Genomic DNA, 14051 nt, shown 5'->3' with positions numbered 1-14051 from the left:
ATAAACAAATGCAACATTGTGAGGTCAAAGGGAATCAACACGTCAAACCATGCAAAGATAACAGATTTTATACATTTTATACATATTCTCTAGTTACTGTCACACTCTTTTTAAAGTCCAGCCATTTTCTCCAACGTCTCTTTCCCAGGTCTCCTTGTAGCCGCAGAGTATAAGTCATAGCTTCCATCAACTTAATGCTCTCTACTATAGAGATGAAAAAGGCTTATAGTGGGAGGGTCTTTAGTCAACCAGCATTTTGTAATGGCTTTTTTAGCTGATGCCAAGAGGTATTTTCAAAAGGTAAATATCATCTGTGACCCCCTCGTCAGGGAGATATCCCAGTACATGGATACAAATGAACAATCAATATCAAAGCCCAGGGTTTTGGAGCATATTTTTGTTACTTCCAACCAGAAGAGTTGTATAGATGGGCAAGACCAGAATATGTGTCCGTGGTCTGCCATGACCTCCCCACAGCCTCTCCAACACACAGCAGGAGTAGTGCAGAACTTAGACTTTTGTCTAGGTGTTATGAAGAAGTGATGATGTTTTTTCCAGCACAATTCCCGCCAAGTTGTTCGAGTTTGTTGTTGTAAATTGTGTTTCTCAGATCTTTGTCCACATGTCCTCTGATATGCCAATATTAATTCCTTCTCCCGTTTTTGTTTTATATAGTCTGTAGAGTTCCCCTTAAGTTTAATTAATCCCTGATATAGTTTGCTTATGAGAGCTTTGTTACTTCCAAGGTTGTAAGCATTAATAAAAATATTAACAGTTGAGACGTCTCTGATATACAGTTGCTTATTCTTTTACCAATATATCACGAAGTTGCAAATATCTAAAATAATTTTGCTTGTTGAGGCCACAAATCTCACACCAAGTGTCAAAGGGGAAATTGGTCCAGACTTTTTAATAAATGTGCACGTAGCGGTCAGTCCCCACCATACCCACTGTTTAAATCTGTTGTCCTGAGCAGCGGGTAAAAACTCTGGATCATATGCTGGCCATCTTAGGACTTTTATCTCTTCCTGAAGCTGTAGTTTCTTAACCAATTCCTCCCACACTTTTAGTGTTAGAGTAACCCATTGGCTAGTTGTTAAAGAGAATTCCTTTTCATGAGTTGCAAACCCCAGTCTGGACTGAATTGGTATTTCTGACAGAGACATGATTGATTGATTGATTGACATCTCAATTGTTTTCCATCGTGCACAATAGGATGGATTACACCAACAAACCAAATATCTCACCTGTGCTGATATATAATAATCCCTTAGAGAAGGCAGAGCCAACCCCCCTCTCTCCCTCGGCAACTGTAATGTCCAAAACCTAACCCTTGGTCTTTATTGAGCCAGATAAATCTCGAAATATGTTTATTCCAATCCCAGAATTGTTTCTCAGGTATGGACATAGGTAAAGCAAGAAAATGGTACAATAGTTTTGGGAGAATCATCTTAATAATCTGTTTCTGTTGCCGAAGTCAAGAGGGAGCAGACTCCAAGCACTGACGTCATTGTATATCTCCTTATTTATGTGTCTATAATTTATTTCAAATATTTGAGACAAATCTTTTGGTAAATTTACTCCCAAATATTTTATGCTAGTGGAATTCCAATTAAATTGTATTTGGACAGGAGAGTCTGCTCTGGAAAAAAGTTAAATGACATGACTTGTGTTTTATTAATATGAGTACATATCCTGAGTATGATCCATATGTCTCTAGCATCCTCATCAACACCGGTAGACCCAGGCCAGGATCTGTGATTGTGATGAGGACTGCGTATAGACTCACTTTATACTCCTCCTCACCAATTAGGATATCCTTCAATGCTGACTCCTGACGAATTGCCTGGGCTAAGGGTTCGATGAACAAATTGAAAAGATTTGGGCTGGCCGGGCACCCTTGCCTACAGCCATGCTCCAGTACTATAGGGTTGGAAAGACTACCATTAATTTTAATTCTGGCAGTACGAGATGAATAAAGGGCTTGGATACAATTTATGAATTCCTGGCAGAAGCCAAATCTCTTCATTACTAAATAAAGAAGATCCCAGTGTACCGAATCATATGCTTTTTCTGCATCTAGGCTGAGAATAACTGAGCTGAGTTTCCCCTTATTGATCTGTTCAATAATATGCAGTGCTCCCTGATATTATCATGGGTTTGCCTGTTTTTCAAAAAACCTGTTTAGTCCTCATCAATCAAAGAAGGCATTATAGTGTCCATTCTCCGTACTAGTATGGTTGTATATAGTTTGTAGTCAGAATTCAATATGCTTATTGGCCTATAAGATTTACAGTCTGTTTTGTCCTTTCCCTCTTTTGGTATCACAGATATGAAAGCCTCCTTCCAAGAGGGAGGTACAATTCCACCTTTCAAGACATAATTAAACTAGTTTGTAATAGAGGTAAGACTTCCCCTCAGGATTTTATACCATTCAGGAGGGAACCCATCAGTGCCTAGTGATTTGTTTGAATTGAGAGCTGATATAGCCTTAACTATTTCCTCATGGGTTATTAACGAGGTTAATTTATTATTTGCATCTGAACCAATTGAAGGAAGGTCCAACGAGTTTAAAAAATCTGTTATTATACTTTCATCAGCATGAGTAGACCAGCTATATAAAGATCTATAGTAGGTTTCAAAGGTGTTATGGATTTTTTTAAATCAGTTACTAATTTATTGTTTGTCGGGTCTCTAATTTTATAAATAGTGATTTCAGCTTGCTGTTTTCTGATCCGCCATGCTAAGAGTTTAGTTGCTTTGGGTCCTGTTTCGTAGTATCTTTGTTTCATATTTCGAATATTTTTCTCTACCTCTTCACCCAAAATCCTATCTATTTCCTGCTTTATCGGTCTAATTTGATGAGTCACAGTAGTATCTTTATTAATCAAATGAATGCTCCAAAATTTGTCTGTTTTGTAGTTGTGACAGTTCTTGTGCCTTTTTCCTCTTCATCATAGCTGACTTGGCTATTATCTTTCCTCTAAGGACAGCTTTAGCTGCATCCCATACAATACTTGGATTTGTTTCCCCATTATTATTGTCCTCTACGTACTGCTCAAGCTCTGTTGTCATATCTTTTATGAAAGTGGGATCGTTCAACATACTGTATTTAATCTCCACAGAGTGTTTCTCTGTCTCCCATCTAGATGTAATGTTAAGTAAACTCCTGAGTGGTCAGAGATATCTCTTTGGCCTATTCTACAGTCCCTTATCCTGTTTAAATCCCTATTATACATGAAGCAGTAATCTATCCTTGAATAAACCAAATGTCGGGCGGAGTAAAAAGTAAATCCTGATACAGACTTGTGAAGTGATCGCCACACATCAATAAGCCCTAAGTCTCCTAAGATTCTTTTTACACGTTTCTCTACAGTTGTATTTTTCGGCCGATGTTATTTGAGTCCAATTGGGGATGTAACAACAAATTGAAATCTCCTGCACAAATGAGGGGTCCCTGAGTTTCTGTGGAAATTAAATTAAACACCTTTTTGAAAAATTCTATTTTGCTCCCTGGAGGTGCATAGATATTTAATAATGTCACATCTTTTGATCTATTTTACCTTTCACCAAAACAAATCTACCCTCTTTATCACTTATGTCAGACACAAATTCAAATTTGATTTTATTTGAGATAAGAATAGCTACTCCCCTCTTTTTACCACTTTTATGGGATAGTAATATGTATGTGTAAAACCAATTTTCTTTAGTTTCTCATGCTCTGTCTTAGAGATGTGTTTCCTGCCAATATGCTATATCCACCTTTTCCTTTTTCATTTTAGCAATTAACTTGCTCCTTTTTATAGGATTATTCAGCCCATTAACGTTTAGTGACAGTATATTGTAATATTTAAGAGACATTACTTTAATTGATGAGATTCAGACATATGGATCATCCCAGACCTCACAGCATCAAAACCTAAACTTAAAACAGGATAAGAACACACAACAATAACAAGAACTTCCACTGAAAAGGATAAAACATTGTCCTTTGGTAGTAAGGGGACTGGCCACAAGGTGGGGCCCCTCATCAATGTAGGTAAAAAATAGAAATAGAAAACAACAAAAAAACAACCCTTAGTCTGGCAGAGTAAGTTAGGTGTGCTATAGTTATGTCCTTAGGCATCAGCCCCTCATACTATGAATTAAAAAGATACCACTCTACTTACAGGACAGGACAATTAGTCCGGTCAAAATTAAGGTATGGAAACAGGTGACGTCATCATTTGTTTATTTAGGTGTTTTCCCGTTCCATCCGGAATCCTCTGAGTTTCTCCCTGACGTGTTGTTGAAAGTCGTCCTTGCGAGGTTCTTCTTGTATCTCCACGGTAGTAGCTCTGTTAGCGTCTCTCCTGTGATCTTATTGGTCCGGGCTCCCGTGATGATCTTGTCTACCGCTATTCCCCGCTTTCGCAGATCCTTCGCGGCCTGAGTCACGTTGTTGTAGAGCACACTGCCTGATGCGTAATGCACTCGCATCTTACTTAGCGGTGTCTGAAAGCGAATTCCACTCTCTTTCAGGGCTTTCTTGACAGGATATATTCGTCTCTTTTTCTGCACTTCCAGCGCGTAGTCATGGTCAAAATAAACCTGCTTGTTTTGGACCTTTACCCCTTTTTTGCAAGCAGCGTGTAGAATCTTTTCTTTATCGGAAAACCGGAGGAAGCGGACTATTATTGAGCGTGGAGGTGCGCTTGCAGGTGGTCTCGGTCCTAGTGCACAGTGAACACGTTCAATGCAGAGGGCTTGGTCCGGGCCGATGTCAGCGCCCAGCTCACTCTTAATAAGATTTTCAACAAAAGTAGCAATAGACGTACCCTCTGAGTCTTCAGGACGCCGTATATCCTGATATTGTTCCGCCTTGCACGCCCCTCCAAATCATCCACCTTGTCCTGCAAGATCCGCTGATTTTCTAGTTTTGTATGAGTGTGTTTTTGACTCCAATGTCCCAGCGATCCAAATCCGCAATGGTGTCCTCTAACTGCTTTACTCGCTTAGTCACCTGGTCCACCTGATCTGCAGTGTCTCGTAGTTTTTGATTTATTTATTTTGTAAAGCCGTCCATCTGTTTCTTTATATCTTCCCGAAATTCTTTGTGGAATTCCTTGAAGTCATTTTTCAATTCGGTTCGTAGGGTAGCCATTTCAGTCACGAAAACATCACTCACAGCGCCGTGGATCACATCCAGGCCCACGCCTCGTTCGCCATCTTGTACCAATGTTAGTGAGCTTTCCCTATCAGCCGTGACTTCATTCTCCATTTTACCATTGGGAATGTTCCGTCGACCATATCTTCCTTTCTTATTTTTGTCACCACTCATTACTGTCATAAAATATAATAGTTTGACCTGAAATGCAGCTCTCGAATCGGGGGAAATATGAGGCTAATGCCAGAGATCACTTTTATGCGGCCATACCGCGTTGCGCACCACCGGAAGTCCCTTAAAAAGCTGTTTCATTTTATATTTTAACAATAAATGAACGGATCATTAAAAATGTCCACGAAATCAAAGTCCAAAGACATTTGCACAGGTAGAAGCTCTTCACTTATTGTGCTCAAATTCATATTTTAGAAATGACTCTGTCCTGATAACAACATTAAAGGCAATTACAGATTTTGGCGAAATTACAAGTTGAAATTACTAAAAAAAAAAAAAAAAAAAAAAAAAAAAAAATCATGAGGTTTGTCACAGAAATCCTACTTTACAATCACACTGCAGTCATTGTTAAATTATTTCCTGTTGCATTTACGTATAATAAACATTTGTATTTATGTACAGTGTCTTTTTTTTCTGGTTGAAATAAGATATAAATAATCTACCAGACTTAAAAAAAAAAATGTACAAGTTTCCATATTATTTTGTCTAAAAATAAATGTCCGAGGTTCCTTATGTTAAACAAGAAATGAAATAATCTGAAATAACAGGTGGTTTTAATTTACGGACGAAAGGTTTCTAAAGAACCATTTATTGATTTATTTAGCTATTTTAATTACAAGTGTTCTAAACTTTTCTTTAACAGTAATCAGAAATAATGAGGTAACAACAACAAAAACATTTCGAAGGATTTTTCTTCAGAAACTGCTCCATAAATGAGGAGTCCTGTGACACGTATGTTTTGCACAGATCAGATTCTGCACCGTCCATTTTGTAGAGATCAGTGGTTTCTGTCACCCGTCTTCTGTGTTTTGGCCCGATGCATCGTTCCTATTGGACAACGCAAAGGTACGTCACAACTCAGCAAGTCGGAAGTTGGATTGAACTTTGACTCCGTCAGCCTGCTGACAAGCGGCAATGCGCGCTCCCGTCAGATGCGTCGGTTTAGCTCGGCTTTTGACGCGACGCATCTAAACGCAACGCATCTCATTGAAAATAATGCTTTTTAGACTGATTTTTGATGCATTTAACGCATCTGACGGATTCAGTGTGAAAGGCCCATAACATGTTACCAGCTTCACTGATCGCTGCTGACGCTTTGAAATAATGGAGTGCAGTGAACACAGCAGCTAGCTGTTCATCTGGCTGCTGCGCTTCTGAAATAATGCAGAATGTATGTGGAAATGATTGTTGTACAAAAGCTTCAGACATCTGTCGCTGACATAGATGAAGACTGGAGGCAGTTTGAAGCAGAAATGAGGTGATAATCAGTGAACTGCGGCTTATGACGCACAGAAATGATGCATGTGCAATGAAGGCAGGGTGGACTGATTTTTAAGGGGGACCCTTCGGTTGGCGACAGAGGACTGATGTAGATTGAGGGCGGGACCGCTAATAATTGTGGAGTAAAAATGTGACAGTGACAATATATCTGCTGATATAAGGTCCAATTTATATATATATAAAAAAACATTAATTTATCATCCTTAGCATCAGAAAAAATGATGAGGGAGGGTGGATTTTTCATTATTATTTGTTTCTTAGAAACAGACCAGCTGGTCTGCTCTGTGTCAGTCTGATCCCATCAATCCAGAAGCTAAGCAGAGCAGGATCTGGTTAGTACTTGGATGGGACCTCTTCGGAACACCAGCGGCTATTGTGTTCTCCAGTAAACTGGAGTTGCGTTGGGAAGGGCATCCGGCATAAACTTATGCCATTACCATGCGATCTGGCTGTATCCGCTGTGGCGACCCTGAACATAAACCGGGAGCAGCCGATGAACAACAACAATTTGTTTTCTTAGAAACGGAGAACAAACAGTTCAGTTTTAAAATATAAATAATATTAATAATAATAATATTTCCAATGTACTAAAATACATGTCTAAGAAGTGAATCACATGCTCAAAATTAATTATATCTGTTTTTGTATTTTGTTGTTTTTTTATTTATTTGTTTGTTTATTTTAATCAATTTAGCTTGTAAAGGGACTATATGACCCATTCAGAAACTTCCATTATAACTTTTACACTTAAGTCTATATGTGATATAAACTGTTACCATGAAGGGATTCAGTTTATGTGTGTGTGTTTGTTGCGCACATATGCTTTCAACCTAAGGGCCCCAGTGACCTCCCCCTTGGTGCCCAGAGTCACCACAGCGCGGTCAGCTTTATTAAATTACTAGATCACACCCGATCACAACATCTACAACACATTCCAGTTGGTGGACATTGCTTTGTTTGTCACCAAATGATCCTAGTGTGCCCCGCGCCAATCCAGTATGGCAATATCTGTGTACCGTCCTGTTGTCCAGCATACCACATGCATACTGGCTGTAAATATCGCTCATGGTCGCCTTGGGCGGAATGCTCACTCTGTACCATGGATTCAGCTTCTTGGCTTTATCACCAATTGTCCTCGTGTGGTTGTTAATGACAACAAGCGCCAAGTTCCGGGCTCAGCTTGGTAAACTTCAGCTGTCTTCGGCCAAGCTACTCATCGCACAGCGAGCATGCCAGTTGTCTTGCACCAGCTGTATCGCCGTCAATGAAATTCTGCAAAATGAAATTCAAAGGACCAGCTGAGTGGCTCGGGCATCTTTTCCGGATGCCCCCTGGACGCCTCGCTGGAGATGATTTCCGGGCACGTCCCATCGGGAAAGGCTCCGGGGAAGAACCAGGACATGCTGGAGGACTATGTCTCGCACTGGCTTGGGAACACCTCAGGGTTCCCCCGGAGGACTGGGGGAGTATGTGTGGATCGGGAGGTCTGGGCGGCTTTGTTTGAGCTGCTGCCCCTCAACCCGACCTCGGATGAAGCGGAAGAAAAGGATGGATGGATGAAAATTAAAAAAATTATTGATGCGGGCTGATTTTGGCATGTGGGTGGGAATGATAACTTTCTTTTTTATGGTGCCTAACACTTTGAGGTTTGAGGTTTTACAGTTTAAACATGAACCTTCATTTTATTTATGTATCACCACACATCCAAGTCGCCCAAGAGCTTCACACGGGTAAAGTCTAACGTCACCAACCCTCCAGACAAGCACATATGCAGTGGTCAAGAGAAACCTCCAGCAGACCATACTCAGAAGTGTGGGACCCACTGCTGACACCATACAAAATCAACAAACAAAATACAGCAAAGAACTATCAAACATGCAAATCAAAAACCGAAAAAAGTTCATTTTAAGTCCATAGGGCATCATAGTTCACAGTTTATTGCAGGTGCTGGAGGTTGCACATTCAGTCAGGACCGTTAGAAGGTGCTCCACCCACCACAGCCATTATCAAAGAGTCCAAGGACCACATCAGACAGAAAGAGAGAAGGAGAGGTGAAATCAATCACAGCCCTCAGAACACTGAGTCTCAGCAGGAAATAACAGGATACTAATGTGGTCACCAGCACCTTCACTGACAGACCATGAAGGAATTAAATTTAAAATCAGACCTCAAACGACAGGAAGCCAGTGAGGGAGGGCAAACTGTGGCGATTTGGTCAAACTTTCTTCTCCAAGTCAGAAGTCTAACAACAGCCTTTTGACGCCAGTTGGAGATCTCTGATATTGAACTGCTGTAAGACAGATAATAGGATGTTACAGTAATCCAGTCCAGTCAATTTAGGGGCAGCATGCACGTGAAACGCAGCCCTCTGGAAACCACCTCATGTGGTGCTGTGGAGTGCACTTTTTCACATTGATTTCCTCAAAAGCTGCACTGATAATCTGCTGTGTTCCCTGTTGACAAATAGATGAAAACTGTGATTGAATCTGTTAAGAATCAGCCCGGCGAAGATGTTTCTTGATTTGTCAGTTAATCTTGAGTCACTTCAAAAAAGGACACATTTCCTCTTGCTTCTTGATCGACACAGTGACTACATTTACATGCTGTTAATATTCAGGATAAGGTCAATATTCCGGTTTCTGAATCATTACGAATAACCCGTTTACATGCTTAAGCAGCAGAGTTACTCCTCTATACATGGTCATTGTATCATTTGGAATATCCCCATCTAAACAGCCACGCACTATCTTCCACCGGTGCTTGATTTGGTCTGGCGTTCTTGCAAATCCTGCTTTGGAGGATGCGGGACCCGCAAAGAATCCAAGTCATGACCACAGAGCTCTGCGGCTGTGGTATACTGAGACCCTGCTGCGCTGTTGATTTTTTCCGCAGAAATCTGTCCTTGCGGGCTGCCTCCGCATCAAAACAGCAAGCGTAGTCCTCTGACCTGTTGCCACAGTTGGCGCAGCTCCACACAGCAGGAGGAGGGCGTGTGAGTGGCCCGCTGCGGCGTTTACCAAGCCCGCAGACTTAGTAAGCGCATCGAGGCAGCGCAATCGCGGTGATGCCGACCAGTGCCACGACCCGCCCGCCTGATAAGGACGCAGAACACAATGCGCTGTTTGTCTCTGCTTCTGTGGTGTCCGGTGGGCTGCGCGCGCCGCATACAAGTAGTTTGCCGTACTCAAAAGACCAAGATTCCTTGTGAATAAGATATGTGCAGAACACAAAATAATGTTCCTTTCTATGGGGATATCCCGATGCGCGTTTATATGACCTTATTCGGGTTAGAAAAGGAGTAACCCAGGGGTCTTAATCGGTTTTTAAAAACCAGAATATGAGCATATTCGGGTTTTTGAGGGTGTTTACATGCCCAAGCACAACCGGGTTATTGCTAATATTCCAGTTATGGAAGGGTTATGAAAGGGTTATTGGCTGCATGTAAACGTAGTCACCGTCACATATTTAAAAATACACAAACACACTGCTTTGCTTTAAATACACAAGAAGTCTGCTGTAGGACATCAACAGTGCACATCTAGATGAGATTAGATTAGCTATAACTTTTTTGATCCCTTGGAAGACTTCTCTCGGGAAATGGAAGTTCCAGCAGCATTGTACAGCAGCACACAGGGTAAGAAGCACACAGAGTATTAAAAGTGGGGGGAAATCTATTTGCAAATATAAATATACAAATAAATACCAATCATACTGATCAGTCCTGATTAGGGATGGTATTGATAAGATTTTATCTCTATCAATGCCATTATCGATTCTGCTTATCGATCCAATTCCTTATCGATACCTCTTGTTTTTGTACTAAAAGTAGCTTTACAGGTTTTCTATGTATTTCATTGAGTCTTAAAGTAAATAAATCTGAAATGGGTCACTGTATCCTTGATCTGTGGACATAAATAAAAATAAAACTGTGCTTCTCTTTGAAGTTATTAATTCCGACTGGATTCTATCGTTCTAACTTGACTTGTCAGAGAGCCGCGCAACGTTTGGAGCTGTGTGAACAGAACGGAGGACGATTCTCGTTTCTTTCTCCAACAACAGGAGTCCCAGTTAGTAACTTTAATCTGCACAAAAGTGACTCATGATGAAAGTGGTGAAAACAAAAAAAGCTGAAACCTAAAATTACCCCCCAGACCACCTGCACGAAATGTTTGAATTCTAGAAGCTCTGAAATGCAAACTGGGACTATTCCAGACAATATACTGCAGTGAGTGCAGCATCCATTTAGGTGAGAAAAAAAAACTTTCCTTATTCAGATTCATTCCAGTAGTATTCTGCTCTTACTAGGATGCAGCAGTTTTCTAGTTTGTCAGAAAGTTCTGGAGGAAATAACTGAAGAAATTACACATTGACAATATGGTTTGACTAAACAAACTGTCATTAAATAAGACAGGGATGAAGTGGAGGTGGAAGAGTCACTAGGTTTCACAGGAAACATTTATTTCTGTATGTATTTATTTATTTATGTATGTTCATTGTTAGTTTTATATTTTCTGTTGTTATTATTCAGGTTCTTTTGTCTCTTTCTCTAAAATTGTATATATCATTAGATTAGTTATTACTACTATTGTTGTGCTTGCTATTATTATTATATAAATTTAAAAAATATTACAATTTGTAATACATTTGACTCTTTTATGACAACAAACGCTTGATAGCTGCAGCAGCTTAATGCTAACTTTAACATTGAAAATGCCATAGACATGCTAACGTGTTAGCATTGGTCTCGTTTTTAAGTTATAAAATACATCTATCAACTGTTTCAGAAGACCATAACAAGTCGGTTTAACATAAAAAAGGTAAATAATACTCACAGCCATATGCTCTTTAGGTTTTAGCGGGGGAAAGCGAAAGAAAAAAATTATCAAAGAAGCAATGATCGAATCACTGCTTCGATTGGTTCAAGGTTCAAAGCAAAGCCGCGCTGCAGAAAAGTTGATTACAGACCCGCTGCAGGGTCTGTAATCAGTGTATAGAAATTATAATTTTCCTGACAAACACCCCAAAAACAACGCCACTCTGAAGGACCGATAAAGGAATCGTTAAGTAAAAAGGTATTGATGTCGGTGGATCGAACCATTTCTTAACGATACCCGAAAAACAGTTCTCGATACCCATCCCTAGTCCTGATTTACTGGCTCCTACTGTTGCTCTCCTTCCCTTCATCTGTCTTCCTGTTACTCCTCCTCCTGAGTGAGGAGTTGTACAGTCTGATGGTCAAAGGAGTTTTTCAGTCTATTGGTCCTGCACTTGAGAAGGAGCAGTCTGTGGATGAAGAGGCTCCTCTGGTTGGTGATGATGGTGTGCAGAGGCTGACTGGCGTCGTCCTTAATGTGCAGCAGTTTGTCCAGCCTGGATGTGTCCTTCTTGGATGTGCTGCCTCCCCAGCACACCACGGTGTAAAATAGAACACTGGCTACTACGGACTGGTATTACGTCTGTATCGCTATTTGACAACACGACTTGATGAGTCAATAAGAGCAGTTTAAAAACAGCTAACAAATCCTTTGTCTCTTCTTGTCTGTTTTGCAGCAGCTCACACATAGACTGTGCAGGGGCGAGCCCACAGGGGTGAGGGTGGGAAAGCTCCCCAGGCTCCCTAAAGGTCCACTTTTAAGACATTTTAAAGACATTTTGCACACTACTGTTTTTCTCAGTAAATATATTTGTAAAAGTGCTATTGACATGAATTTTCACCAGATGTCAGTAACAACACAAACAATGCACACATACAAAGATACCAAACCACAGATGTCCAAAGGTTACGTGTAATAATGTGAAACGACAGAGGGGAAAAGTACTGAGCACACTTGCTGAAATGTATTTGTTTAATACTTTGAATAAAAGCCTTTGTTGGTAATGAAGCTTGAAGACGTCTCCTGTTTGGAGAAAGGGGTCTCATGCATTGATCATTGTGATTTTGGTCCATTCTCCACACAAACAGCCTCCATGAACCTCTTCTATGCTCTTGGTTCCAGTCAGCTGAGAGTTTCCTTGTCTGTGTGTTTGGGATCGTGTCTTGCTGAAATGTCCGCCCTCGTTTCATCTTCATCCTCCTGGAAGATTTTTATCAAAAACGTCTTGATACATTTTTTCATTCATCCTTCCTTCAGTTAGATGACCTGACTCAGTTTTCAACACGCACCCCCGCTTCTGTATTTAAAACAAAAAAGCAGTTTAATGTTGTTTTTGGTTCTGCTGCACTGAAAATGTGCACAATCATGATTGATCAGGAGATCAGTCATGATTGATCAGGAGATCAATCTGTCCAGTCCCACTGGACTGTGAGGACCTCTCAAACTAGTAAAGAAAACACAGTGATTTATACTCTGATTTGTTATCAGATTATTTTTTGGTTTTCTTTCACTGGGGACGTGGAGGTCTGAGGCTCTGAGGGGAAACCCGGAGCCGTGGGTGGAAGGAATGTTGTGGCAGCAGAAATGACTCACTCAGGAAACTGGCTGATGCCGCCTGGGTTTTATTTCCCTGGAAGAGGAGATTTACTGTCTTGTTCTTCTCCTCCTCACACAAACGTCAGTGCACGCCCCTCACGCACAGTGTCAGTCTGCGTCTCCTGAGGGCACGCCAAGCTCATTTCCTGCCGTTTTAGGACTTTCTGCTGTACGTTGTTGTGAAAATGAGTCTAAAATGTTGTGCTGTTCTTACGTGGCTGTGGCTGACGCGCGTACTTTCTGCCAGGTTTGAGCCGGTCATGATGCAGAAGAGCAGCAGAGTTTGGGGCGCCTGGAAGCGGCACGCTCATGGATGCAGGCTGTCCAGGAAAGGCTTAAGGCCAATGACAGCACCCAGGGGCCCCTGGAGGCCCTGGAAGCTCGGCTCAGAGAGCCGAGGTGAGACACTTCATTACTCCCCCCCAGTATGAAATACAGGGTGATATAGCGTGCAGCATGTCCGTTTGTCCATCCGTCTGTCTGTCTGTCCGTCCGTCCGTGTGACCCTTTTTGCTTGTTAGCACGATATCTGAAGAGCCAGTTGACCAGTTTCATTCATATTTAGCATAAGGGTGTAGTTGGGTGACCCCGGACACTTGTATTGCTGATTTGTGGGGACCAGGGGGACCTGTCATCTCCTCATGACTCTTCTTTCATTTAGCACTCTGACCTCTGACCTCTGCTGCTGTTGTTGAATGGACATGTGATGTTTTTGCTGCTGTATGTTGTCTCATTGTTCTGCCTGGACTCTGTGTGGCTTCTCAGCTGCAGCAGCATCTCTGTGTCCCTCTCTCTTCTCTGTCTCTTTCTTGTCTGTCTCTTTCTCTGTCTGTCTCTTTCTCTGTCTGTCTCTCTCTCTCTGTCTGCTCTCTCTCTCTGTCTGTCTGTCTCTCTCTCTGTCTGTCTCTCTCTGTCTGTCTCTC

The 14051-nt window shown here is 41.3% G+C and overlaps 1 protein-coding gene across 1 annotated transcript in view; it reads right to left on the bottom strand.

Moving 5' to 3' along the window:
• The window catches only part of LOC117528774 (myosin-11-like), a 392454-nt gene that overhangs the window by 76738 nt on the left and 301665 nt on the right, over positions 1-14051 (bottom strand). The window contains 1 exon segment of the mRNA XM_034191402.1: positions 4283-4779. Coding sequence (XP_034047293.1) covers positions 4283-4779 — 497 coding nt within the window.

The sequence above is a fragment of the Thalassophryne amazonica genome, chromosome 16, assembly GCF_902500255.1.
Source record: "Thalassophryne amazonica chromosome 16, fThaAma1.1, whole genome shotgun sequence".
Classification (NCBI taxonomy): Eukaryota; Metazoa; Chordata; class Actinopteri; order Batrachoidiformes; family Batrachoididae; genus Thalassophryne; species Thalassophryne amazonica.
The sequence above is the reverse complement of the archived record's forward strand: the minus strand, read 5'-3'. Positions and strand labels throughout refer to the sequence as shown.